The sequence below is a fragment of the Orbicella faveolata genome, unplaced genomic scaffold (genome assembly GCF_042242905.1).
Source record: "Orbicella faveolata isolate gen_17 unplaced genomic scaffold, um_ofav_v1 contig_2, whole genome shotgun sequence".
NCBI lineage: Eukaryota > Metazoa > Cnidaria > Anthozoa > Scleractinia > Merulinidae > Orbicella > Orbicella faveolata.
This window is the reverse complement of record NW_028301547.1, coordinates 32,137,509-32,162,500: the sequence shown is the minus strand read 5'-3', so window position 1 is coordinate 32,162,500 and position 24,992 is coordinate 32,137,509. Positions and strand designations below refer to the sequence as shown.

The window sequence follows — 24,992 nt, the reverse complement described above, 5'->3', positions numbered from 1 at the left end:
GTAGCCAAAACTAGGCTAGTATCTCTGAGAAAATTAAAATCAAAATAAAGTAACACTATGTATATTAAATAAAATAATTATTAACTTAGAAGAAATGCATATAATACAATCATGCATCTGCATGCATCTGTATGTTTTGTGTGATCCAGATTACTTTCACTTATTTACATATTACTGTACATCAAAATAATAGTGGATTGTCATGTTTTCTAGCATAATTTGAGTCAGTCTTGCTTACCTTTCACCCCACAATTTACTGTTATATGTTAATGTACATGTAACTTGCTTGTGGAGGCTGGTGAAGAGTTTTGGTTTGTCTGCTTTTGATTGCTTCTTCTACTGTTACAGCACATGTACATTAAAAAACTTAATAATTATGTTTTTCATCTTCAGGGAAACACCAAGGATTATGATATGCTGATTCAAAAACTTGCTGACCCTGATATCAAGGTATATTTTGTTCAATAATAACTTTGATTATCCAAACTCTAGTTGGGACATGTGATGCATGCAACTAATCAATACATTTTTTCTTTGGATTTATGGCTAGAAACATGATTGTAGTTAATTCCCGATTTCGAAACCACTGTAGATAAAAGTCCAGAAAATGGAGGGTTTTTTTCTTTCTTAAATTGGGGGTCCTGACGCTGAGTTGGGCTGTGCTATTTTCATTTGTTGACAAAATTCCAGTCATAACCATCAAGTCGCTAGTCCATCACAAAGTTTCAGTATCAAATGTTGTCTTTACAGTGTGGCGTTAAGTACTAAACTTTAATGAACACAAAGGTCCAATGGTACAACAAGCACATGGCGGACCTGATCGCAAAATGCGTAGATTTGACATAATAACATCTAAACGAGGTACAGACATGCCCAGACTCTTATAGGCAGGAGTACAAATATACTGCATGTGGCAAACAAGGTGCTAGACCCATACGACTGGGAACATCATTTGAATCACTAGTAGGCTTCTAAAAACTGTGAAGGTGCAAGGAAATTTCATGGCCATTTTAATTTTTTTCTATAGTGTAAACATCTCCAGTATTTTGTATTTTAGAGGTCCCAGGTGTTTTATGCTACATGTTTGCCTAATTAGTTTCTAGATCAGTTATTGTTCTGAAGCTGGAGGGGGGGTGAGACACTTTTAATTGGCATGATGTACATTGTATTTAGCACACAGCAGACTGCAGATCAAGCATTCTTGATTTGAGCCCTGGCCAGAATGACAAGACCAGAACATTTTAAGAAATGTGTGAAGCTTATCAGTAATTGGAATTTCCAGAATTAAAGTTGACACATTTCTTTAAATCTTTTGGTCTTAAAGAACCCCACCTCCCAGGAAATTCCAATCCCTTCTGTGGGGGTGTATGGATATTTTCTGGTACTGCACAATGCAGACTTAAAATGGTGTTCCTTATAGTCAGTGAGAAGTCCTAATACAGTATAATGTTACATTATTTTATTCAAGATCCGGTGGAATAGTAAAAGGAAAAAAAGAGGTGGACCTTGGACCATTTCACTAAAAAATAACAGCTACCAAAAATTTACATTTGGCAGTCGTCCTCTAATTAAACTGTTTTGTTCAGTTTAACCAAATGTTTTCTGGACATTAAATTTCTACAATGTTCTTCAATACAATTAAAATGCTATTTTCAGGAGATGCACTTGCAGAGGTATCTGATGGCACTAACAAGTTGTTCAGCTTCTCTGACAAAGCAATATGATACACTAGTTGGCACAGCCCTGGTAAGATAAGGTGCATGTGATTTCAGTCAGCATTGTTTTGCAGATTGATCTGATAATGAACAAGAGTCATATTAAGGAAAAAAACATATTTAATTAAATCCACTTAAAATTAGTCTTGCCATTTCTAAAAAGAAAAGAATGGGAACCCACTTTAACCTGTACACTCTCAGAAGTTCTAAAACATTTTGTATAATCGCAAAAGAAGTACTGAAAACACTTCTTAATTATGTTTATAATTAATAATTACACACCAGGATTTCATCCACAAGTGTGGAAGTTAGCTCCTCTCATGAAGGACTTGCTGTAATAACTACATGAAAATTTACTTTATTCAGATCGCACACCTAGAAATTTTATTTTCCAAAAAAATATATTTTAAAAAATTGCTGTTGATGTGTAAAATATATTTTAGTTAACAAACTTTGTTTAAGTGTCTTAGAAAGTCATATTACCGGCATATATACAATGCACTCTGTGTAGTTGGTGCCTGTGCATAATGTAGTGACATGTATTAGTAATAATTCCTTTTATTTTTAAAATAAGATTTTTATATTAATATTAACTTTTAAATCATATTGCTAGAATACAAGATGGGCAGTGTGTGGTGACAAGACAGTTGAAGAGTTTATTGAGTTCCTGACAAGTCTTGTATCTGCCCAGACATATTACTTGAGAGCCTGTCTTCGCATGATTGTCAAGCTTTTCCTCCCAGGTAAGATAAAACGTCTACACTAAAACAATAACTGGTAACAATGATATACTCAGTGAATTCATAGTCAAAATACTCTGCTCATTCTGCCCAAGGGAAGTGCTCTGAATAACAGCTAATGCTTGAAATGCCCGCTTCACAAACTCTTTGTGACGTTGTTTTGTCTTTTGTTCGTTTTCTTTTCTCTTTTTTTTTTTTGATGTATTTCAACACAATATTCATTGCGCCATTATTAAAGAGTGCAATAAAAATTGAAACCAAACAAATCGTAAGCCTTGGCCAAATGGACTTGCAAGTTGATGCAAGTTGAAAACTTGGGTCTACTTGGGACTCCCTTTGGCCAGGCCTTGCATGCACTTGTGTTGGCTTGCGATGACTAGCACTCACTTTGGTTGAGATCAAACTTGCACGCAAGTCATAAGACTGCAAGTTTTTCACTGTTTGGCCACCAAACCCTAGTCAGCTCAAGTTGGGTGAAGTCCATTTGCTGTTGTAGCAACCTATTAACTAATAAAATACAGGATATAACTAAAGCCTGTAGCCTTGAAATGTTTTCTTGCTACTTTCATGTACTTGAGAGGAAACTGGGGAGTCTGTAAACTTGACCACCCAGTGCAAGTCTCTACACAAGTTCAACTTGCAGCTACAGTACTGGCAACTACTTGCGAGTCCTTTTGGCCAGGACTTTACACACAGGGTTTACCTGTTATATTCTAACAATAAGTTACTAATTTTGTTTATTAAATCATTGCAAATAGGCAAAAATAAGACTTTGTTGATGATAATAATTTATTATCCATAACTACCAGTCATCGGCAGTTATTATCCATTACTACCAGTATTTATAACTTATTTAACACAGGTGTTTCAAAGGACGGACATCTAAAAACAGGGGACTCTGAAGGTATGGAAAGTTACTGTTGATTAAATATTAAGCATGTAGAAAATAGTTTAGAATACTAATGAACAACTGGTCTGACTAAGTTACCTATTCATTTAATATACTCTTAACTAACTTATTTTTAACAAATAAAATATTACTTGCTTGGCCAATGAGCTCAGTGTACATGCATTGTATATAGCATAGATCTTTGTAGGTTTGAGTGAGACATTTGTTATTAAATAATAAAATGTAAGTTGGTAGTGAAAGGATTGTAAGTATTAATAACATTATTATTGATTTAGTCCAGTTGTATATTTTGTAAGTATTAATGTGATGATAGATGTGAATGCAGCCATAACACTACTGGAAAAAGACCTGAAAATTTTTCAGGTATTTTTTCCAGTAGTGTTATGGCTGCAATCGCATCTGTCGTCATGTCTACATTTAATTGCTACTGTTGGACATATATTACTTTGTAAGTATCGTACATGTACATGTGTGTATTGCAAGTGAGTAGTAAAATTGTTCACATGGTAAAGGCTTGTTTCCTTATGACTACTATAATTGATACAGTAAAAACAATTCCGAGTTTCTGTATGATTACCACAATCTCTAAATACAGCAAGAAAAAATGCCTGAGGTGATGTGGTTGTTACAATCTCTTGAGAGTGGTGTCAATATGATTTCAATGATTGCTGTAATCAACCAGATGGAACTGAAGTCTTTCTCAACTGTCGTTTTCATAACGACTGCAACTACAATCACAATCATATAATCGCTGACCACTTTTTCCAGCAATGGTAGCGATCATAAAGCAGCTTTAGTAATATAAGTATTGTAAGTATTGGTAGCACTATAAGTGTTGTAAGTATTGTCAGTGTTGTAAGTGCTTTTAGTACAGTAATGTGACTAAATTCAACTATTGATAAAAATGAGAAAGAGAAAAAGAGATTTAAAATAGGGAATTTAAACATTGTCGTGTACATTTCTGTACAATAGCCTTACAATTATTGATCCATTCCAGCAGATTTAGACAAGGTATTTTGTCATGCTCATGAAGCCCTTCAAGCAGTACTCGAGGTGGTGCCAGCGTAAGTTATTATCAGACTATTATTCATTTCCTTTTAAATTTTCTCCAAACTTTCCTTACACATTTCATGATTCACAAATCCAGTTATTTACACGATAAAATGCCAGTGGCTGGCTATGCTATTGTGATCAGGTATCTTGTGTTTCCTAGTATATTGTGTAATGCAATCACAAATAATACTAAATAAATGTAACTATTTGTTACCTTACAGGGTTGAGGTTCCCTTAAATTAGAAGTCCCGTACATTCTTATAATTAGTTTTTGTGCTTGGACAGATGTATTAAATTATCTTAAGTTAACGTTGAGAGTTTGCTGGTATCCTGACTGCAAAGCACTGTAAGCATACTGTTTACATTTGGTTGTTAAGTAAAATAACCACACTTCTTGACATGTTTAAAAATGATTGTTTCTTGCTTTCTGTAGAGTTCCACAGTTTTTGATCCCTGTGCTGTCAGAAAACTTCCCATACATGAAAAAACCAACAATATTCCAGGTATTTATTATAATATTGACCACAAATGTAAGTTGCTCAGTGGCAAATTTAGGTTTAATAGACAGTAATTTTTTTTTTGCTTGACAGTAACAAGTCAAAATTTAGACAGTCGAGTACATTATTTTCAGAGTGGACATTTCAGTACAAATTAAAGTGCTAACTTTTTATTATAATAAATAAATTTGTTTTTGGTTCCTTTCTTATATTACAGGCAAGTTATGTAAAAAACCTGCTGCAGATTACAAAATACCTCCCTGACCTCAGATCAAAAATTCTGGAACTGGTTATCCACAATCTTATTACAATTGATGTAAGTGAGTACTTCCTATTTATAATATTGTGTAATACAAACCTTGGACTTTCTGTATAATTTTTTTACAATACCTTGCACTTCTCTCACTCTCAGTTTTTATCAAGCTTGCAGTTTGGTTTCAAAATAGTGTAATTATATCATTCTGTAGCAGACATGGGTCATTAAAGGTGTCCTTGTCCCCTTTTATAACTTAAGTTAATGTTTAATTTCATTGGCAACTAGTTAAAACAAAATCATGCCTAAACCTGATTAAGACAGCATAGATGTTGGCAAAGTTATATTATAGGACAATACAGAGGAGTTAGTGTGAGGCTTGAGTTAGCAAGTGTTCGAGTTATCAAGAGCCGACCGTATTGCTAACTTACCTTGAGTTCTGTGCAAAATGTAGGAATTTCAAACCTTTTGTGTTATTTGAGCATTTTTACATGGTCCCTTACACTATATGTTCTATGGGCATTATTTCTCATGTTCATAATTTTGTTTTTTAAGGTTGAAATTCCTAAGCATGAACTTGAACATAATGAAGCTGCCATTGAAGAAGATCACACGCAGTTTGAAGTAGACATGGTAATTTTAATATTAATAACTTCAGCCCCTTCTCTGGGGTGCCATGGCTTTACTGTCTGAAGCCTGACTTCTTTTAAGATTGCTGATGACTATCAAATATTCTTACATCAAGGATGAAGCCAATATTGCTGTGGAAGCATCAGCAAACCATGATGAAGAGATTTGTATGGAGAATGAAATGGCAGACAAGTTGGACATTCTAATGGAAATTTTGTTCAAGTACATCCATGAAGTCACTCATATCAATGGTAAATTGCCAAGAATTATTTTTTAACAGCCCTAATTTTACTGAAAAAAATTCCTAAGAATTATCAGTTCCAACTATACTCAGGTCTGTCAAAACATTGCAAAGCAGCTATGTAAGGTATCTTGATGTATTATTAGCAGTACATACACTCAGATAATTTCCCAATACTGAAGGGGTAGTAAAAAGTGAGGCTAGCAGTAAGGGAATCTGTAGCAATCAATACACAGACTGTCGATTAACCAGAGGTTTTTTTAGGCCTTCCAATATGTACTTGCTGTTTGATAAAATCTTCTGTCCAAATGTAAATGTAAAAGATTCATAGCTGAGGATATGAAAGGGCGCTCAGGTTCAGTGCATGACCTGACAAATTAATGGAAAACCTCTGATGATTTGGTGAGGCTTCCATCTACTAGTTACTGTGCTATTTATGTGTCAGTGATTATAGTTGAGCCCTGGTAGAACCCTCTACTAGCTGAGGACACATCTACTTACTGCTTACACTACTGCTTCTACATGTACCTTTACAGATTAATTTGTACAACTCCCCCCAACCCTGCTGTTGGGGTTATGGAGTAAAAGATCTTAAATTATTTTGTAGCTAAGTAAAATTGTTGGTTAGCCCACAATAATAAAGATTTTTTTTTAAAATAGATGAATTCATTTAATTTATTTTGTTGAAGCCCTTGGTCTCTTCTTTTTTACGTAAAACGTTTCCTGTCTTTCTTTTTAGGAGAACACAGTGTTGATGCTGGTACTGAATTGTTCAACGAGCTTCTGCTGGTAAGTGATGATCACGAAGTTTGTTGCCATGGTTACATCATTGTCCTCTCTTAAAGCACTAACACAGAAAGTTGACACTGGTCTCCAGTTTGTCTGCTTAAATGGAGTTGACTCTGTATTCTTGGTTTTGAAAATTTGCTTGCGTATTAAAAGTTATTGATTACTCTTCCCATTTGGCAATGATTTCCTTTACTCAGCTGCAATGCTGCACACATTGCACCAGCTGCATACTACAGAAGCAATGATTTTGAGACAATATTTATTGATTTAACACTCAAAGAGCACTTAACGTGTTAAGTTAATGGTAGAGAAATCTTGATCACTTTCCAGTAGTTACAAATGATGTATCGATCTCTTCTAGTCCAGTATTTCTTAAAATTGTTAGTGACATATCTAAGTTCCATTTTTGGGTATGTTTAAATTTTAAGTTGATACTCAGTATTTTGGGTAGAAATCTTATCACTGCTATGTAGCTAGGCAGCAGTATCAGCAGTATCAGTAGAAGCTACCATAATTTCGTTTTCTTCATCAGGTGTTTGAAAATGTCATTCTTCCCACTCATGCATCATGCCATGTTCAGTATGTCATGTTTCAAGTGTGCAGCTTTGATCTGGTAAGTCTTACAACATTTATCTTAAATGTCTTCTAAGTCGTCATCTTTAATCAGTTTCTTTTCTTTCCCAGGATTTTGCCAATTCATTACTTGATGTTTGCTGGAAAAAGGTAATTATTAGTACGACACAGTGAAAAGTAAACTTTGAAGCTGCAAAATTACCTTTAGGTATAATAGACAAGACAAAAGTCGTAATTAACTTTGCTTCCAGGAAGCCCCTTACTGTAAGAAAGGAAAATGTCTTAAGTCTTCTAGTCGGCATCAAGATTCCCAGAAATCCACAGATCGATTCGTTCATAGTAAAAGCCATAGACCAGCAGGATTTTTGTTCCCTGGTACCTGAAGCCAGACGTTTCAAAATGACACTGTGCACCGTTTTTGTTATTTTTTACTGCATCATGGAGAATTTTACGTGCTGTTGAGAAATGTAAGGCATAGGATTGGTGTTCTTCGATCGCCTTCTTCTTAGCCGTCTACCGCAGAACCAGACGAATATCTAGTATTATAAAATAATAAGTCAGTGTATAAAGCGTGTGGATCTTAAGCCTTGCCATAAATTCAGCTTCAAAATTATTTTTTAGATTGAAGATCCTAACACGCCATCAATCCTGAGACAGGCCTGTGCAGCGTACATCGCAAGCTTTATAGCCAGGGCTAAGTACATTCCCATTAGGTAAGACTTTTTATTTGCCATTTAATTTGTGCCTACAATCAAAGATAACAAAGTAGTGAGACAGCTATATGAAAAATTATTTTCAAAGTATTTCGACAGTTGAGGCTCTTATAGCCATAGTGTACTTGACTACAAGTCTAGATGAGTGCATGGTTTGTTGATTGTCGCTTTTGTTGTTTCGCAGCACGGTACAAACTTGTTTGGATCTTGTTGCACACTGGATTCACTGGTAAGATCAGTTTGCTGACTGTCAGTCACAATAGTGAATTTGAATGTGCTTACCCAGAGTTACAATTGTTCTCTTTCCAGTTATATTGATATGAACGATGCTGGTTGTCTGGGACCTGATGTCAGTAGATACGGACCATTTTACTCAGTTTGTCAGGTATGTTGGTTGCTGTTCACGTTCAGTTCGCTACTCCAACTGAAGTGAAATGATCAGTAAGGATTGAAATAAATGTTACATTTGTAGAGAGGAAGCCACATCAGCCGGCTGCTTTTAGTACACTTCTTCTATCCGGGTCGAATTAGAATTTGGAAATGCTGGATATAAAACTCGCAATTTTGTTATTCTAATCAACAATGATTTAGATAAACATATACAGGCAAAAACTAACGATAGATAAATCCGACGTTTCGGCGACATCTTGGCGCCATTGTCAAGGGAAACTAATTAAATATGCGATTTCAAGAGTAACTAAGAGTTCAGAGTTTCTAATTTGCATAAGTTAGACAAGGACTTTAGCGCGAACTGAGTCTGATTGTACATTTAAACACGGTCGTAATTGTTTAATGAGTAACATCTCATTAATGAGACAATCAAACTTGTTGTGGCATTTTTTCAACACGCTAAAACAATTGCGAAGGTCATCCGGAATCCTGCCTGCGTGTCTATTATCATAGTGATTGCGTACTGACGAGGTCTTGCTTCTATGTCCATCAACGCGTACGAACAGATGGCCACGGGTGTAACCGACATAACCAGCATCGCACTGGTCACACTTGAAGTTATACACAACGCATTGTTGATCAATGAGCTGAGGCTTAGGTTCGCTTGTCGGAAACTCCTGGGCAATCTTGCGGCTCGTAAACACCGGTTGAACACTATGGAGGTCGAAAATGATGGAATGCTTCCCTTTCTCGGTACTCAACTCCTAAACAGAGCGCCTCGTATTGAAACTAAAGTGTTTGTGAAGCCAACAAACAGTGGTCTGCTTCTCCATTACCACAGTCATGTCGATAATAGGTACAAGCGCGGACTATTGACAACTATGCTCGATCGCGCACATCGCCTGTCTTCGTCATGGTCCTACTTCACTGAGGAGTGCGAACGACTGAAGTCTGTTTTCTCTAAACTGAAATATCCCAAGCACCTTGTTGACTCCACTGTCAAAACCTTCCTAAATTTAAAGGTCGCTGACCAGCCCTCATTACGGTCCAGATCTACGACAGAAAACACTACTCGGGTTGTCATACCCTTTAAAGACCAGGAGTCTGCTAATATCGTGAAGACACAGTTGAAAGATCTCAGTGTGAAGCTGCAGACCAGTGTTCAACCGGTGTTTACGAGCCGCAAGATTGCCCAGGAGTTCCCGACAAGCGAACCTAAGCCTCAGCTCATTGATCAACAATGCGTTGTGTATAACTTCAAGTGGTCAAGATGGCGGGTCGGTCGAGTTTTGCGAGCTCTCTTACATTTTATTTAATAATATGTTTACTCCTTGCTCAAGTCTCGAAGTTTTGCCCTCAAGGAACCCAACACAGTAACCTTCAAATTCTTATGGCTACAAAAGACGCAAATGAAGTGAAGCTCAACGTTTATCCAGCAAAGTCAACTCCGAGATCCCTCGCAACCAGCATGGCAAACGCAACGAAGACCATGAAGCTGATTCGCTTTATACGCCTTCTAAATACAGCCATGATTGCAAATGTCATTTTATTATCGAATGATATACAACTAAATCCAGGCCCTGGGCCTATTCAACATCGTGAAATGAGGGGCTTGCGTCTATTCCATTTGAATATCTGCAGCCTAAGAAATAAGGTGGACGAGCTTCGACTGTTCTGCGAAACACACAAACCTCATGTGCTATCGATAAACGAAACATGGTTGGATGAGTCATTTTCAGACGAAGAAATTTGGCTTCCAGGCTTCAATTTACTGAGGAAAGATAGAAATTGCCATGGGGGTGGATTAGCAGTTTACATCGCTGAACACCTGAGCTTCAATCGACTGGACGAAGCAAATCCCGAACTAATGTGTGCAGATTTAGAAGCAATTTGGTTTGAATTGTCTCAACCGAAATCAAAGAAGCTGTTGGTTGGCTCTATTTACAGATCACCAAATTCGGATATTTCCGCTTTTAATTCGAGTTTGGAGAAGACCCTAAACAACCTTAAGAGTATCGGTGCGGAAACGGTACTCATGGGGGACTTAAATGTTGATTTCTCCAAATCAACAACATCTTATAAACACCTTCAACAGATAACCAAGTCATTTTGCCTAAAACAGTTAATCAAAGGATTTACAAGAGTAACGCAGCACACCAGAACTTTAATTGATTTATTTTTCACCTCAAGGCCAGAACTTTATTTCGCCGGTGTTGTACCAGTTGGTTTTTCTGACCATAGTGCTATTTTTGGGGTAAGAAAGCTACACAGGATGAAACGCCCTCCACCAAAAATTATTGAAACGAGAAATTATAAACATTATAATCCAGCATTGTTCCGTGACGACCTAAAACACATCCCATGGGAAATCATCGAACTCGAAGAAACACCAGAGGGTAGTTGGAACGCCTTTAGAGACCTTTTTCTAACAGCTGCCGACAAACACGCACCCATTGTTACGCGTCGCGCCCGTGGATATTCAGTGCCGTGGTTAACAAGCGATCTACAGAAACTTATGCAAGAGCGTGATTACCACCACAAAAAGGCCCTAAGTACAAACAAAGAACAACATTGGAGCAATTATAAGCGGTTACGCAACACCATAAACACAAGAATGCGTAAAGAAAAAATTGACTATTATGCAAATCAACTGGCGGATGAAAAAGACCCAAAGGTGATGTGGCGAACTTTGCATAAAATCGTCCCCCAAAAAATCAAATCAGTACCTTCAAGCAGTGATGGTCTTACAGCCTCGAGATTCAATGGCTTTTTTACATCGATCGCAAACTCTCTGAGCAGCCATTTTGAACGTTGTACTCTGCCAAAAGTTATGTCAACTAGAGTTGAACAAGACTTTGTCCTTGAAGAGGTGTCATCCGGATTTGTTCAAAAAGAACTGCTCAAAATGAAGTCAACTAAAGCTACTGGCCTCGATGGAATTCCTGCTCGATTACTGAAAGATGCAGCAAATGAAATATCTAGACCAGTCGCCTACCTCATAAATTTAACAATTTCTACCTGTATGATACCATCTGAATGGAAAACTGCGAAGGTAACTCCAATATACAAATCGGGCGATAAGAGCGACCCAAATAATTATCGTCCGATTTCAGTCCTTCCGTTGATTTCTAAAGTAATGGAACGAGCAATTCAATCACAGCTTGTAGCATTTCTAATCAGAAACCATTCCTTGTCAGTGCATCAATCAGGATTCCGTAAGAAACACTCCACTGAAACAGCCACTGTACACTTTGTTGATCACATTTTAGAACAAATGGATAAACAGATGATTACCGGGTCTATTTTTATAGACCTAAAAAAAGCGTTCGATCTCGTTGACCACCTCTGCCTGCTCCACAAACTAGAACATTATGGAATTAGAGGGAAAAGTTTGAAATGGTTCGAAGACTACCTTACAGCTCGATCCCAGAAGGTCAAATACAACCAAGACGAATCATCGAGCTTAACTATTAGTTATGGGGTTCCCCAAGGGTCCATACTGGGCCCGATACTATTTGTGATATACATCAATGATCTCCCGCAAAGTCTACTGAAGTCACAAATAGGCATGTATGCCGACGATACTGTTATATATTTCTCTGATTCCTGTCCAGATATCATCAAGCAGGTTCTTCAAAACGATCTTACCAATGTTGAGAAATGGTTAGTAAGCAACAGGCTGATACTCAATCAGAGTAAAACTAAATGGATGCTGTTTGGAACTAGGCAAAAACTAGAACACTGTCCAGACTATAAAATAGAGCTTCACGGGAAAAACATTGACAGAGTATCAAGCTTCTGTTATTTAGGGGTAACACTAGATGAGAATCTTTCATGGAACGAACATGTAGAATTGATTTGTAAGAGAGTAAGAAAACGTCTCGGCCTGCTGTCACGCATACGACCCTACCTTACTCTAAAAGCTGCTAAATGCGTGTATAATTGTTTAGTTCAGCCGATTTTTGATTACACTAACACGGTATGGGATGGGCTGTCAATCGGTTGCAGTAACAGCTTGCAACGTCTGCAAAACAGAGCAGCACGCATTATACAAAGGAGGGCAACAACCGAAGGATCTTTTAAAATGTTAGGGTGGGTGGATTTGGAAACCCAAAGAAAAGCCCACAAATGCATTTTAGTTTTTAAATGTTTAAATAATTTAGCTCCTCCATATTTGTCGGATTATTTTATTAGAAATTGCAATGTTCATTCTTACAACACGAGGAAAAGGAACGACATGCACTTGCCGAAACCCAAGTTAACGCTAGGGAAAAGGACTTTCAGATACTCTGGTGCTCTTCATTTTAATAATTTACCCACTACAATAAAAGAAGCACCATCGCTCCCCATTTTTAAAAATCTTCTTAGACTTTATTTTAGAGAGTAGTTTTTATTTTTAATTTTTTCTAATTGTAAACGTAAATCTCTATGTATAGAAATTTAATGTAGTCTTAATTTACGCAGGGCCCCTTTTGATACCAGCCAAGTGCTGATTGGGCCACCCTGCCTAAATAAAGTTGACCTTGACCTTGACCAGTGCGATGCTGGTTATGTCGGTTACACCCGTGGCCATCTGTTCGTACGCGTTGATGGACATAGAAGCAAGACCTCGTCAGTACGCAATCACTATGATAATAGACACGCAGGCAGGATTCCGGATGACCTTCGCAATTGTTTTAGCGTGTTGAAAAAATGCCACAACAAGTTTGATTGTCTCATTAATGAGATGTTACTCATTAAACAATTACGACCGTGTTTAAATGTACAATCAGACTCAGTTCGCGCTAAAGTCTTTGTCTAACTTATGCAAATTAGAAACTCTGAACTCTTAGTTACTCTTGAAATCGCATATTTAATTAGTTTCCCTTGACAATGGCGCCAAGATGTCGCCGAAACGTCGGATTTATCTATCGTTAATTTTGTTATTGTTGTCAGTTGCCGAAATAAAATTTTTAACTTTAAAGCCAAGTGTTGTAAACACTTAATTGATATAAATCAAACCTTTTTTGTTACATGTACTTGTTCAACACAGGTTCTTCAACACTGAGTTTTGTCCACAATCTGATTCACTTTCAGGCACTTTTCTACATGTTCATTTTTCGGCACAAGCAGTTACTCGACCTTGAAGAAGGTGGGACGATTGCTACTTGATAATGATGGACGATCTCGCTTGTTTTCAAAATTGGTTTCATTGAACTAAAGACAAAAGAATGATATCAATAATGTAAGCCGTCTTTTCGTTCAAAGTAAATGCCTTCTTTCTTCCTTTACAGGATTGAAGTACTTAAGAAGATTGAACCTGGATAGAATTGTTACTTGTCGAATGAATCCACTGAAGGTCAGATTGTCATGGTTTTGTCTTTGTTTATTCACCACCAAACTCCATCCGTAAAAATCCAGAAATTTCAGTCCATATTAATGTTTTGAGTCACTGTAAAACAAAGCATAATGTTTTACACTAACACCATCAGCCACCATCATTCCCCCAAGCAACCACAGGCGTCAATGATACTGCTTTTGCCTTCGTTAAATCTTATAATCTTAAAGATTGTGCTTTTTCTTTTTTTTTTTTTTCCCTCAGGTTTGCTTGCCAACGGTTGTTAAAATGTTTGCTCACATCACAAGGTAAAGTGACTGGTTTTTCTGGCAATCTATTCTGGCAGCTCATTTTTCTATTTTCAACTGTTCGCGGCGCAATAAGACAACAAAATAGCAGAATTACCTTGTTTTTATTTTCAATCCACAATATTCAATTTTATGCCAAAAAACCTTTCGGAAGAACACGGAGTGTGAACTTTGGTTTTAAACTCATTGATTGGAAAAGTCGTACAACCATCCCTAAGGAAAGATACTTTTTTGACCAATCAGGAGCAAAATTCATTTTTCCCGCGCTCGGCACAGATCAGGGATTATAGGGTTTTACTTGAGTTCTGAAAAGAGTTTATCAAGATAATCTCTTCGTTCTGATTAGCGCTTTGTGTTATTTGGCATATTTGGGTTTGTTATTGTGAATGACAAAGTGATAAAGGCACTTCGATTTGGAATGTAATTCATGAACATTTTTGTTCCACAGGCAACATGAGCTCGTCTTCTGCTACACAATCATTGAACAAAATAACAGAATGATGTTGCCAGTGGCAACACCAACATCGAGCCGTGCGGTGTTAAACTTGTCTTTCATGAATCAACTGGACTCCTTCTTTCCATTTGATCCATATCTTTTGAGAAGGCAAGTACATCTAATAATGAAACGTTTCACTCACCCGGCCTTGTTTTGAAACACATGCCTCTAAGCCTGGTCTACACCAGCAATTTTTGTTTGACAACTCTTGTGATAAATATATTTGCTGTAAAGTTGTTCCATACGAAAAGTTGCATGTGTAGACAGCTCGTCACATAAAATATGGCACACATATTTTTCTGGAGCGACTAAGCATTAGTAAGCAGTCCGCCATGTTTCTGCGTATCTCTGCTGTCCAAAGTCGTCACTGGCGCACTAAACTTTGAACTGTTGACAAATATATGCTGTTCCGTCTACACGATCAAATGTATTTATCATGTTTTATCATTTTCTTAACTTTTGTGACCGCAGATCAAGCAAGTTTATCAAGTCATTCTATCAAGAATGGGAGGGCATGGAACAAGACGAGGTAGATGAGGATGAAAAGAAGCATTCAGAAGGAGAGGTAACATGTTTGTTTTAGATTTCCATTTGCCGAGTATTTTCAGTATGAGTTGGAGATGACCGAAGTGTGTACTTCACTTCAAGTAGTGCTGACCGGCACTCCACGTTATCTCCATCTTTGTGCGCGTATCGTTGTTCGTCGTATGTTTTGCTATTACTGTTTTTAGAATGCTTGGTAAATGCGCATCATTTCAACCCTAATTTAACACTTGTCAGCCCTAAACCTGTGGCCTTGTTCCCGTAATATGAAATCATGTAATAATAAAAAGAAATTGAGTACAAATTATAAGCGAAAGGAGACTACGACGTTTCGAAGTCAGCTTGACTCGCACTTTAATGTAATCTTACGCCTTTCACATTACATTGGTATAAATTTACATCTGGACCGTTATTTTCTACTTAGTAATGAAGTCAAGACGGCTTCGAAACATCGTAGTTTCCCTTCGCTTATTTTTGTAATCAATTATATTTGAAAATGTTTCCTCATCAGAATAATAAAACAACCAAACAAATGACATTTTATCTGTCAGGATGAGGCTGAAGAATACTTGGAATACAGCAGAAGCCCAGATGCAACAGTACCGGGATTCACTCCTGACACACCCATGTGTGTCTCTCCTGGCTTCATCTCCTCGCCTATCACACACTTAACAGTTCAAGTGAATGCTGTGAACAGATCACGAAGATAGAGCGCTCAGTGGTACACCGGTTCCAGTGCACTGGTCAGAGACAAGAGACCTATGAACCTCATTCTGGATTGAACCTTGCTACATTTACATCACTGCAAAATTCAAGTATTCAGTTTGGTCAGTCAGTCATTGCAACAACGAATCAGGAATGATGCAAACGTGCTTCTGGGCCCAATATCTTGAGTTGACTTCGTACCAAAGTGAAACCAATACCTTAACTTGCCAGACTTTCAGATTATTATAGTGACTTCAATGATGTTCAACACATGACGAAGAGAGCTGTATGGTTTTGGTAGGACCTCATACTTACTGTAGAACAGCCGCATAAACACAGCTGACAGAGAAAGTTACAAGAAGAAAACACCAAAGACACTCTCAAATTCACGGCATGTTTTTAATGTGTTTGCAAGAACAACCAAGCGTTATAAAATTAAATAACTGAACAATCAGCAACATTTTCATTAATGATAATAACTTGTCAGTCCGTCTATAGACTCTTCAACAATTTTTTGGCCTCCTCCTGTGCCTGTAAATACAAACAAGAGCAGAATGACACGATGTTCCCGGGTTGTTGTACAATACTATAAAAATTAAAACAATGTTTAGGTGTGACACCGGAAGGAGAGCTGCAGAGCAGATTCTGTACGGTGCTGTTATGATCTGTCCTTCAACACTCCAGTTAGTCCAGTCAACTGAATACAGGGAGAATGAGTCAATCAATATGTATTTTACAAGAGAAGTTATCAAATAAGACCGTGACATTGAGAATTTAATTAGATTACTTCAAAAGTTAAATGCATGTGAAAAGAGAACTCAGTGAGTGTAAAGGAACGTTATTGTAACAAAACCAACATAAGCAGCCTTTTTTTCTTAATTTAATTACTTTTTTACTATTAGTTATTAGTAGTTTTAGCTGACGAATTTTTAACCGTGTTGAAGGGGCGTCCCTCATCAAGAACTAACAATGTACGTACCATCTCATCATCAACTGTTATACCCGGATTACTGTTCGCCGCCTTTTCAAGCCACAGTTTTGCTTCCTCCTTCTTGTTTTCTCGTAGAAACGTTTTTCCCAGCAACAGATGATTCTTACTGAAGAAGTTTGGTTGTACTAAAGTAAACATTAATCAAAATTTGATCATCAAATCGAGAACTTAACATCTTCAATCTTGAATTCTTCATTTAAATATGGAAAGTTGAACAGAGTTAACATCTGAACAAATACCACTTAGACTGTAATCATCAATTGCGTACTTACATTCTTCAGCTTTCTTAAAATGTCCCAAAGCCTATGGTAAACAAACAAAACTGATTTTGTGAACAACAGCTCAATGAGCAGAAGCAAGGATAGAGCTGACGTTGTTATGAAAATAAACCTTGCTGTTTTTTAAATGTGAAAACTCTTGTTATCACGTTGAAAACAATAGATTCTCGATGCAGACTTGAATTTCCGGTAACTCGAATCTCGCGCAAACTCGTACCAAAAAGGATTTCCCCTGGATTTGTATCTTACATTAGCTGTTGGTAATTTTACCCTCGGGAACTCGAACTTGAACCTCGCTTGTCAAAGTCTAAAATAGCTCTCCAGAATCATCCACAGAAATATCCTGAGTGTAAAGCGTCATATTTGTGACAAGAATAACTCTTTACGACTGTGCTCAAGGTAATACACTATGGCAATTTTGTGCTGTTTTGCGTTATTTTGTTTTATTCCCTTTAGATCTGTTACGTTTGCAGCGTCGTTCCAGTTTTACTCGTTCTCTGTCTGAATAAACCCTGTTGAATCGCGCACTGATTATTGTTCCCATCTCCCGGTAGCTCGAACTTTTCTTGATTTTCCTTGAAGGTTTCAGTCACCGAGAATCAATTGTAACATCACAAGGTCAAGCCAACCTTACTTTCAAGTAAATCGGCAGTTCAAGTGATTGGTGGGCCAAAACTTCAAGAGCATGAACATATAACGATAGAGATTGAGGAAAAAAAGCTATTAAGAATGTAACACTAAACGTTTTCAATCATCATGATTAACTTGAAAAGTGTAGTTGCTTAACCATTTAAAATCTTGTAGAGAGACGTGGTGTTGTACACAAGAACAATCAGCGGAAAAGTTGGCCTGAGTTACAGCTGTTCTCCCTGAAAGAAAGATCGCTCTCTTCGATTTTTTTTCTTTCTTGGAGGGCGGCTGTAACACAGGTTACGGAAAAGTAGCAGGCAATCAACATTGTATTTTCTGTGTTCGTTCAGTGCTTAAAAAATCATGCACTGTGCAGACAGAATTATTTCAGTAAAGTTGTGAAGGTTATTACTCAGTTATTACTTGACCTGAACAAAAGCTCACTCGGACCAGAGTTTGTTTGTCAGTCATGAGATTAGCAGCTTTACATTGTTGTCACCAACATCGATTAAAGGTTCCTGATGTACGACTGCTAAGCTAACCCAACTATTTCACTCCAATTAAGATTCTCAGGTGATGTCAGATTTCACGTGGAACAAAGACTTTTAACTGGCTGCCTGGCATTTTTAACTCGTAAGTTATTTCGGGTAGCTAACGCCCCTATCATTTTTGTTCTCACTCTATAACATTGTAATTTTTAACTCTGGGTGAAATAAAAAGTTGCTGTTGTTGTTGTTGTTGTTGTTGTTGTGATGTCAATGGTCCTTTTCGAAACCAGATATCTAGTAATAGCGTTTTAAAGCAGTTTTCACCTCCTCGTATGAAGATTCCGGCGGGTCAGCAAAGATAGTAGCGGCAATTTGCCTTTGGTACCAGGGCATGTCAGCGAAAGTAAAACACCTAAAGTCCAGGTTGAAAAAATTAAAATTAATCAACCAAAGCTTGAAATACTAATTTTCATATTTGATCCTGACCCAGTTATTTCAACTATTTTGAAACTTAAAACTCATCCACGGACCTTGTTGGAATATTCACGCACTTCTAAGAGGATCATGGCAAATTAATTAAACATTTTTTTTTTGTTTTAAATTTCGATTTACTTACTAATGATTGTGTAATATCATTTTTCACGGTTATTTAATCTTACTCAGTTGCCTCATAATATAATGCGACGTGAATATGAGGCCATATTTCGGCCAATTTTGTAATTTCTGCCCGAACTTGTTTGGCATTCACGCCGTTGGATTTTCTCCTAATGCAAATAAGGAAAATAAACCCCGAAAGATCTCTTGACAAATTTGTTAACACAACTTGCTGTAAAAAATCGTGAACGTGTTCAGCTGATAGGCGGCTTGCGAGAACTTTTCCGCGATGAGGATGTATGAGCTGTAATTAAACGTGTTTTACTCTTGAAAGTAATGATTTGTTTTTTGTTTACGAGAGGTTGATTGTCCGATATGTATGATAAATAATGACAGAAAGTTTTGCGACCCGTGATTCCCCACACTGTCCATCACGTAATCTGGTTCTTCTACAACATTAAACATCCTCAGGCCAGCTGATCGATCATCACCACTCTAATTATTATGAAACAAGAAGATGCACACTTCTGCCAGCTTCAGGTCAATAAGACTCTTAAAGAGATGAATCGAAAATATTATTTCAACATTAAAAACGAAGTTACCTACCAGAGACCAAGTAAATGCTGGGAAGTGGGATCCGTTGGATTCAATTCAATTGCCTTCTGTAAAGATAAAGCTTTTGAATTATCCACAAGAATGCTAGCTCGGAACATGGCGGCCTATCGTGGACGTATCTAGCCATTGGCTACAGAGTCAATGGTGATATTCCTTAAGAACCATTTTCAGTGGAGCAGTAAATAAAGCTGGACAAAATTATTTATGGGAACAAGTCTCTTGAAAGGGAACATCTCATGTGGAGAGTGTTTATCGTTCCAGTCCATTCCCATGATCAATGCATTTAGCACCACCCACCAACCCCCCCCCCCCCGCCCTTACACACACACTTTACACACACACACACACCCACACACAGTCCCCTTTGCTCTGCACTCAGCTCATCCACTGCACAATATTGCTAGGCTTAAATTGTGTGTTATACTATCTAGGTGAACTTCATACTCTAGTCCCTCCTAACAGTTTTCTGTGACTTTATGAGATGTCATTGCAGTCTCTTGGCACTGCTCTGTCTATCCTTTTCTGGGTTTTGTCACTATGTCAGCAATATTTTATCACTGGGCATGTTTTGCAGGTCACACCAATCAACATAAATCTTGTTTTGGTCAAACATAAAAACCTTGCACTACCACGAACCCTATACAAGGTTGCACAACAACATATATTCTGTAAATTAATGTTCAGTTGGATAAAGTACCTAAAAAATGGAAAGCATGGACACTAATGGATCTCGCTTCCTGTGACTTAAAAAAATACATATTTTTAAAACAATGCTGATTTATGCATTAGTGTGCATGCATTACATGCATATGTTGTAATGTAGTGTTTGTGGTCTTTAATAAACAAATAAAAAATGCATTAATAAGCATGTATCATCAAGGTATGTTTGGAGAACTCAAGAGAAGCATAAAAGTTACTTGAGGCACTGCCAATCAAGAGCTACTCTGGCTTCTAGAGTGATCTCTGAACTTCCCAACCACACCATAGCTCATTGATTCACAGCTACAAGCATAGACCACAATTGGTTTATAACATCATCAATAGCAATGTCATTGCAAAGTCAACTTTAAACTACGAGTAGTCCCTCTTTCACTTAGTCAGTCACACGAAATCCTGGAGGTGAGGAACCCATTTTTCTCACAGTTTTCTTTCGCGTCACGCACGATGGACTAAGCAAAAGAGAGACTAATCATAGTCTAAGTCAACTTCGCTGACACTATGTACGTGCACCATTGGATTATGATGCAAGTTTACATATACTGAGTTTGATAGCACAGCCTTGCTAGCTGTGTTGTGTTTTACCTCAAAATGTTCCTTCATGATCTTTGCATTTTCTAATTTAGCTTTTGTTCCTTCATAGTCACCAACAATGGAAAGGGCAATGGCATACCACTGTGGGAGATAACAGAGCAACCTCATTTTCTATTTCATCAGGGCTTTGATTTTATATTATTTCTATTAATTGCTTCAAAGGATTGGTTGTATCAAGTCTATCAATGATGGAGGCAAAACACTAATCATTATGTCAGGAGTACCTCTACAGCCAGATGACTCCAGATAAACTCCTGACTTTAATGGGATAAACACCAGCATAATGTCTATGATAATTTAAATTTTAAGGAAACTAAAAGACTACTTATCACCAAGGAGTATTTAAAAACTTTCTTTTCAACAGTTCAACTGCCTCTGCATTCCAATACAGAGATAGTGATTACGTGTCTTTTTAGAAACTTCAATTAAGGTCCTGGATTGATACTTTGATCTTAGCTTTATATTTAGTATTTTATATGTATATATTTCAGTTAATGTATTTTAGTTCAGTTGTATACAATCAAGGTTTTATTTCTTTTATTTTTATTTTATTTTATAAAGTTTTTTGGCTTAGCTCTTCAACATGTAGTGCCGTGTTAGAGAAAGGATCCACATATAGTAATTTGGCAATGATTATCATTATGATTGGCACCAATTAACTGAAAGTGAAAGTTATATGGAAGGCTAAGACGTATCACCAACCTTATGACAAGCAAAGTTCTTGTCATCAAGCCTCAAAGCAAGTTCAGCATGTTCCAGAGCTTTATATGTCAATCGTTTCTTTGTGTCTTTATCTTTGCTATTTTCTGCCAGCATTCTACATGATCTAGCTAATCTCCACTCTATCTCAGCATTTTGTGAATCTTTGTGTTTGAGAAGTAGGTCGTACTGTTCTTGTATTTTGTTGTCATCATATAATTCATCTGCTGTCTTTACATCAAGTTCTAACTGACTCATTTTCATTGATTCTGATGTAGCAGAAGTTTGTGCTTCCTGAGGTTTGGATGCTCCCCACCAACCAAGAGCAAGCAATGGAGGAACGGATCGAGATTTTGTCACTAGCTGGGTACATAGTATGTAAACCTACAACAAAGATATATCTAAAAATTATTAGACAATAGCTGTGTTCACACTAGGCCTAAACATCATGTCTAGTCTGATCACTAATGAAACATGTTTCATTGCGACAGCTGTTCATACCAGGTGGTATATTATTTTGCTGATTGTCTTAAGGTTACAATCTGCTTTTTATTTAAAAAGATAACTTATTTTATCATTCAATATATTTTTTCTTCCTTTTCATTGGCCAAGAGCCAACCGCATCACCTGCAAATAACTGCCTACAAATAATGGTCTGCTCATGCGAAGTACCATCTAAATGTCTTTTGCTACAAATAATATTCTGCTCATGCGTTATTGTAACCATGATCTTTGGTGAAAAATGGCGGATTGCTCTCCTGAGCTGCCAGAGAGTGATTTAAATAAGAAAAAAATTTGGTGATTGAATGATAAAACAATTACTGAGCTCGGTTATCACAAAATATCATTATTTGTCAGTGTTTCGCAGATCAATTATTTGCCTCAGCCTTCAGCTTTGGCAAATAATTGATCTGCTCTCCACTGACAGATAATGATATTTTGCTCAACCTCATCCAATAACTCTGATTTATTTTCCCATAAACCGCATCTACCCAGCCAAATTTAAAGATAAGTGTATGGAAAATTAGAAAAATTAACTAATCATCATCTAGCCAAGCTACATCTTTCAAACTTGGTGAATACAATCCTCTACCTAGCATTTTAATGTTGCAATTCACAAATTTTGTAAAATTCAATTTTGGAAAATGTTTTTTGCCGTCGGATTCCCATACAAATGCTGTAATTTCTGACCACTTTGCCCAGCCATCAAGATGGCGTCGTAAACCTTACATGCAGCTAAAGACAGGAATTGCACCCTATTAAAAAGCTAACCATTCCCAAGTCAGCGAAAACTAACAACCTAAACTGAAACGCCACTCGGCCTAACTGGATTGCTGTTCAGGCTAACCAAAGTGGTATCTAGGCTAACTGGAGTGCTGTTTAGGCTATCCAAAGTGATACTTAGGCTAACCAGAGTCCCTTATAGTGTGGTGCAATCCACCATAGGAAAAAAGATGGTGACTGTACATTTTACCACAATACCTTGCAAACCTAACACAGCCTGTAAGAAACAAAGAAAGCCAAATTTTTACAATATTTGTCTCTGTACAAAGGACATTGTGTATGCTAGGTTTGAAGATTTTGTAACTCTTCTGTGCGTTTTTATGAACGTTGTTAAGGCTTTTGCTCGCTAAGAACTATGAGTAAATGTACCAGTCGCCATCTTTTCTCCTACGGATTCCTGTCTTTACCCGTAAATGTGACAACGTCTATTTTACTATTTTTCTCCTTAATACATGTTTCAACAAAAAGGACAAAATAAATTTAAAATCCGGACTTTAACCGTATGTATGAATGCGAAAACGCTGATGTAACACTCATTTAAATTTGCTTCGCCCTATGATCCTCTGACAAGGAAAGACAAGTAAACAAAATTAATTGAAGTTAGGTCTAAGTTAACAGCGGGTGGCAAAATTTCTTCAAACCTGAGTAACACACTACGTCGTTGTATTTTGATTTGTTCTGACTTGAAACGTACCCTCTTTTGAACGTGCATTCTGACAGGTGTTTTAAGCCGTTGAAGTACGTTTATAACAAATCCTTTCTCCACAACGAGCGCTCGAATTCGCCAAGCAAAACGTCCTATCCCATATGGAACCGCCATTTTGAAAACGTTGGGAACTGGGTCAGAGTATTTGAAAAGGTTGTTCCAAAGGGAAAAAAGCCCAGGACTCCCGTGTCACCGTGATATGTGTATCCCCGCACACATATCACTAGTGATATGTGTCTCCCCCGTGGGGATACTCAAAACACTGATACGCGCCTGGGCATTCAACGAACAAAAACGGGACTCGGTTGCGAGGTTCCAAAGAGCGCTGTAAAGAGTAGGAGAAACCAGAAATTAATTCGCGCCCAACGGAGCAGCTTAGGATTTCTTGAGTGTGGTTGAGTTCCAACCGACTCGATTGTATATCTGACTAAAACTTGGAACAGCGGATACACACATCACTAATTATTTCATGGCGCAGTGATCTCAGTGTGTATCCTCTAAACACAGCCGATTGGCTATCTACGTATATACCTGATCGAAAAAAGGGCCAATTATTGCCGAAACGTGCTGGCTGCTTACTCGCGACGACGTTTATACCCAGGTTGAGGTTTGCGGAGTTTCCAACTCGAATGTCCAAATATCGAAACTGAGATCGCGTGCAGGGGATACACATATCACTAATTATTTCATGGCGCAGTGATATGTGTATCCCCATAAACACAACTGTTATAATATAGCGCATCAGCCTTGTCTGAACTGCAGGCAATATCAGCACCCGACGTTTTTACACGGCTTGGGTTTACTGGAGTTTGAAACTCGATTATTTCACAAAAAACGCGTGCACGCGTGCACGGGATAATAAGGGATACACATATCAGTGATTATTTCATGAACTAGTGATATGTGTATCCCCATGGACACAGCTGTTATATTGGCTGTCTACCCAAGAAGAAAAATGCCCATTACATTTGCAATGTCAAAACTGACTTACTAGCAATATTAACACCCGGCATTTATTCATATCTTGAGATTTCTGGAGTTTCACTGACCTCGGTTGTACACGACATGACCGCATGTAGGGGATACACATATCACTAATTATTACATGGCGCAGTGATATGTGTATCCCCTGAAGACAGCCGTTATCTAGGCTATCTACCGAAGAATAAACGTCGATTATTATGAAACTTGCTAGCAATATTCGCAGTATAGTAATGTATACAGCTTGAGCCTTAACATATCTTACAAAAAGTCGAACTGAAAAGCGGGTGAAGGGGATACACGTCGGTGCCACTAATCATTTTCTGGGGAGCGGGTCGAAACAGTGATATGTGTTTCACTCCACGAATAATTCAGATGCAAACAAGGCGATGAACAGTGGACAACATGCGTTACTCGAGGGGTGAGAATGCACCGCGCAATTAATATCGTCCTAGAAATCCCGTGCCGTGAAAGTCAAATTGGAATATATCTAGATCCATTTGGGGTTCAACTTTAAATTTATTATATCCTGCTCGCAGAAA

At 37.5% G+C, this 24,992-nt stretch overlaps 2 protein-coding genes across 4 annotated transcripts in view; one reads left to right on the top strand and one right to left on the bottom strand.

Annotated features, from left to right (window-relative positions):
- LOC110069720 (RNA polymerase I-specific transcription initiation factor RRN3-like) overlaps nt 1-18,506 on the top strand; it is a 21,243-nt gene extending 2,737 nt beyond the window's left edge. The window contains exons 2-22 of one of the 2 annotated variants that reach the window (XM_089288718.1): nt 394-450; nt 1,657-1,746; nt 2,329-2,458; nt 3,318-3,359; nt 4,366-4,429; nt 4,852-4,921; nt 5,133-5,231; nt 5,724-5,801; nt 5,914-6,049; nt 6,779-6,828; nt 7,361-7,441; nt 7,513-7,551; nt 8,023-8,114; nt 8,299-8,343; nt 8,424-8,499; nt 13,581-13,635; nt 13,778-13,842; nt 14,086-14,129; nt 14,578-14,733; nt 15,097-15,190; nt 15,720-18,506. In XM_089288718.1, the coding sequence (XP_089144844.1) occupies nt 394-450; nt 1,657-1,746; nt 2,329-2,458; nt 3,318-3,359; nt 4,366-4,429; nt 4,852-4,921; nt 5,133-5,231; nt 5,724-5,801; nt 5,914-6,049; nt 6,779-6,828; nt 7,361-7,441; nt 7,513-7,551; nt 8,023-8,114; nt 8,299-8,343; nt 8,424-8,499; nt 13,581-13,635; nt 13,778-13,842; nt 14,086-14,129; nt 14,578-14,733; nt 15,097-15,190; nt 15,720-15,878 (1,722 nt within the window). In that variant the 3' untranslated portion in view covers nt 15,879-18,506. Of the gene's footprint in view, nt 1-393; nt 451-1,656; nt 1,747-2,328; nt 2,459-3,317; nt 3,360-4,362; nt 4,430-4,851; nt 4,922-5,132; nt 5,232-5,723; nt 5,802-5,913; nt 6,050-6,778; nt 6,829-7,360; nt 7,442-7,512; nt 7,552-8,022; nt 8,115-8,298; nt 8,344-8,423; nt 8,500-13,580; nt 13,636-13,777; nt 13,843-14,085; nt 14,130-14,577; nt 14,734-15,096; nt 15,191-15,719 lie in introns of both variants that reach the window. The other variant, XM_089288717.1, reaches the window with a different exon arrangement.
- On the bottom strand, nt 16,254-23,699 carry LOC110069723 (regulator of microtubule dynamics protein 1-like). 2 transcript variants are annotated; one of them, XM_089288720.1, is made up of 8 exons: nt 23,458-23,656; nt 21,483-21,863; nt 20,772-20,861; nt 19,461-19,516; nt 18,585-18,672; nt 17,137-17,167; nt 16,853-16,989; nt 16,254-16,404 (listed from the first exon to the last, which is right to left on the bottom strand). In XM_089288720.1, exons 1-8 carry the CDS (start codon nt 23,581-23,583, stop codon nt 16,366-16,368), a joined length of 948 nt encoding a protein of 315 aa, XP_089144846.1. In that variant the 5' UTR covers nt 23,584-23,656; the 3' UTR covers nt 16,254-16,365. The 2 variants fall into 2 exon arrangements, with proteins under 2 accessions (XP_089144846.1, XP_089144845.1); XM_089288719.1 differs by lacking the exon at nt 16,254-16,404 and having other exon boundaries at nt 16,741-16,989; nt 23,458-23,699.
- Nucleotides 23,700-24,992: the final 1,293 nt, after the last annotated feature.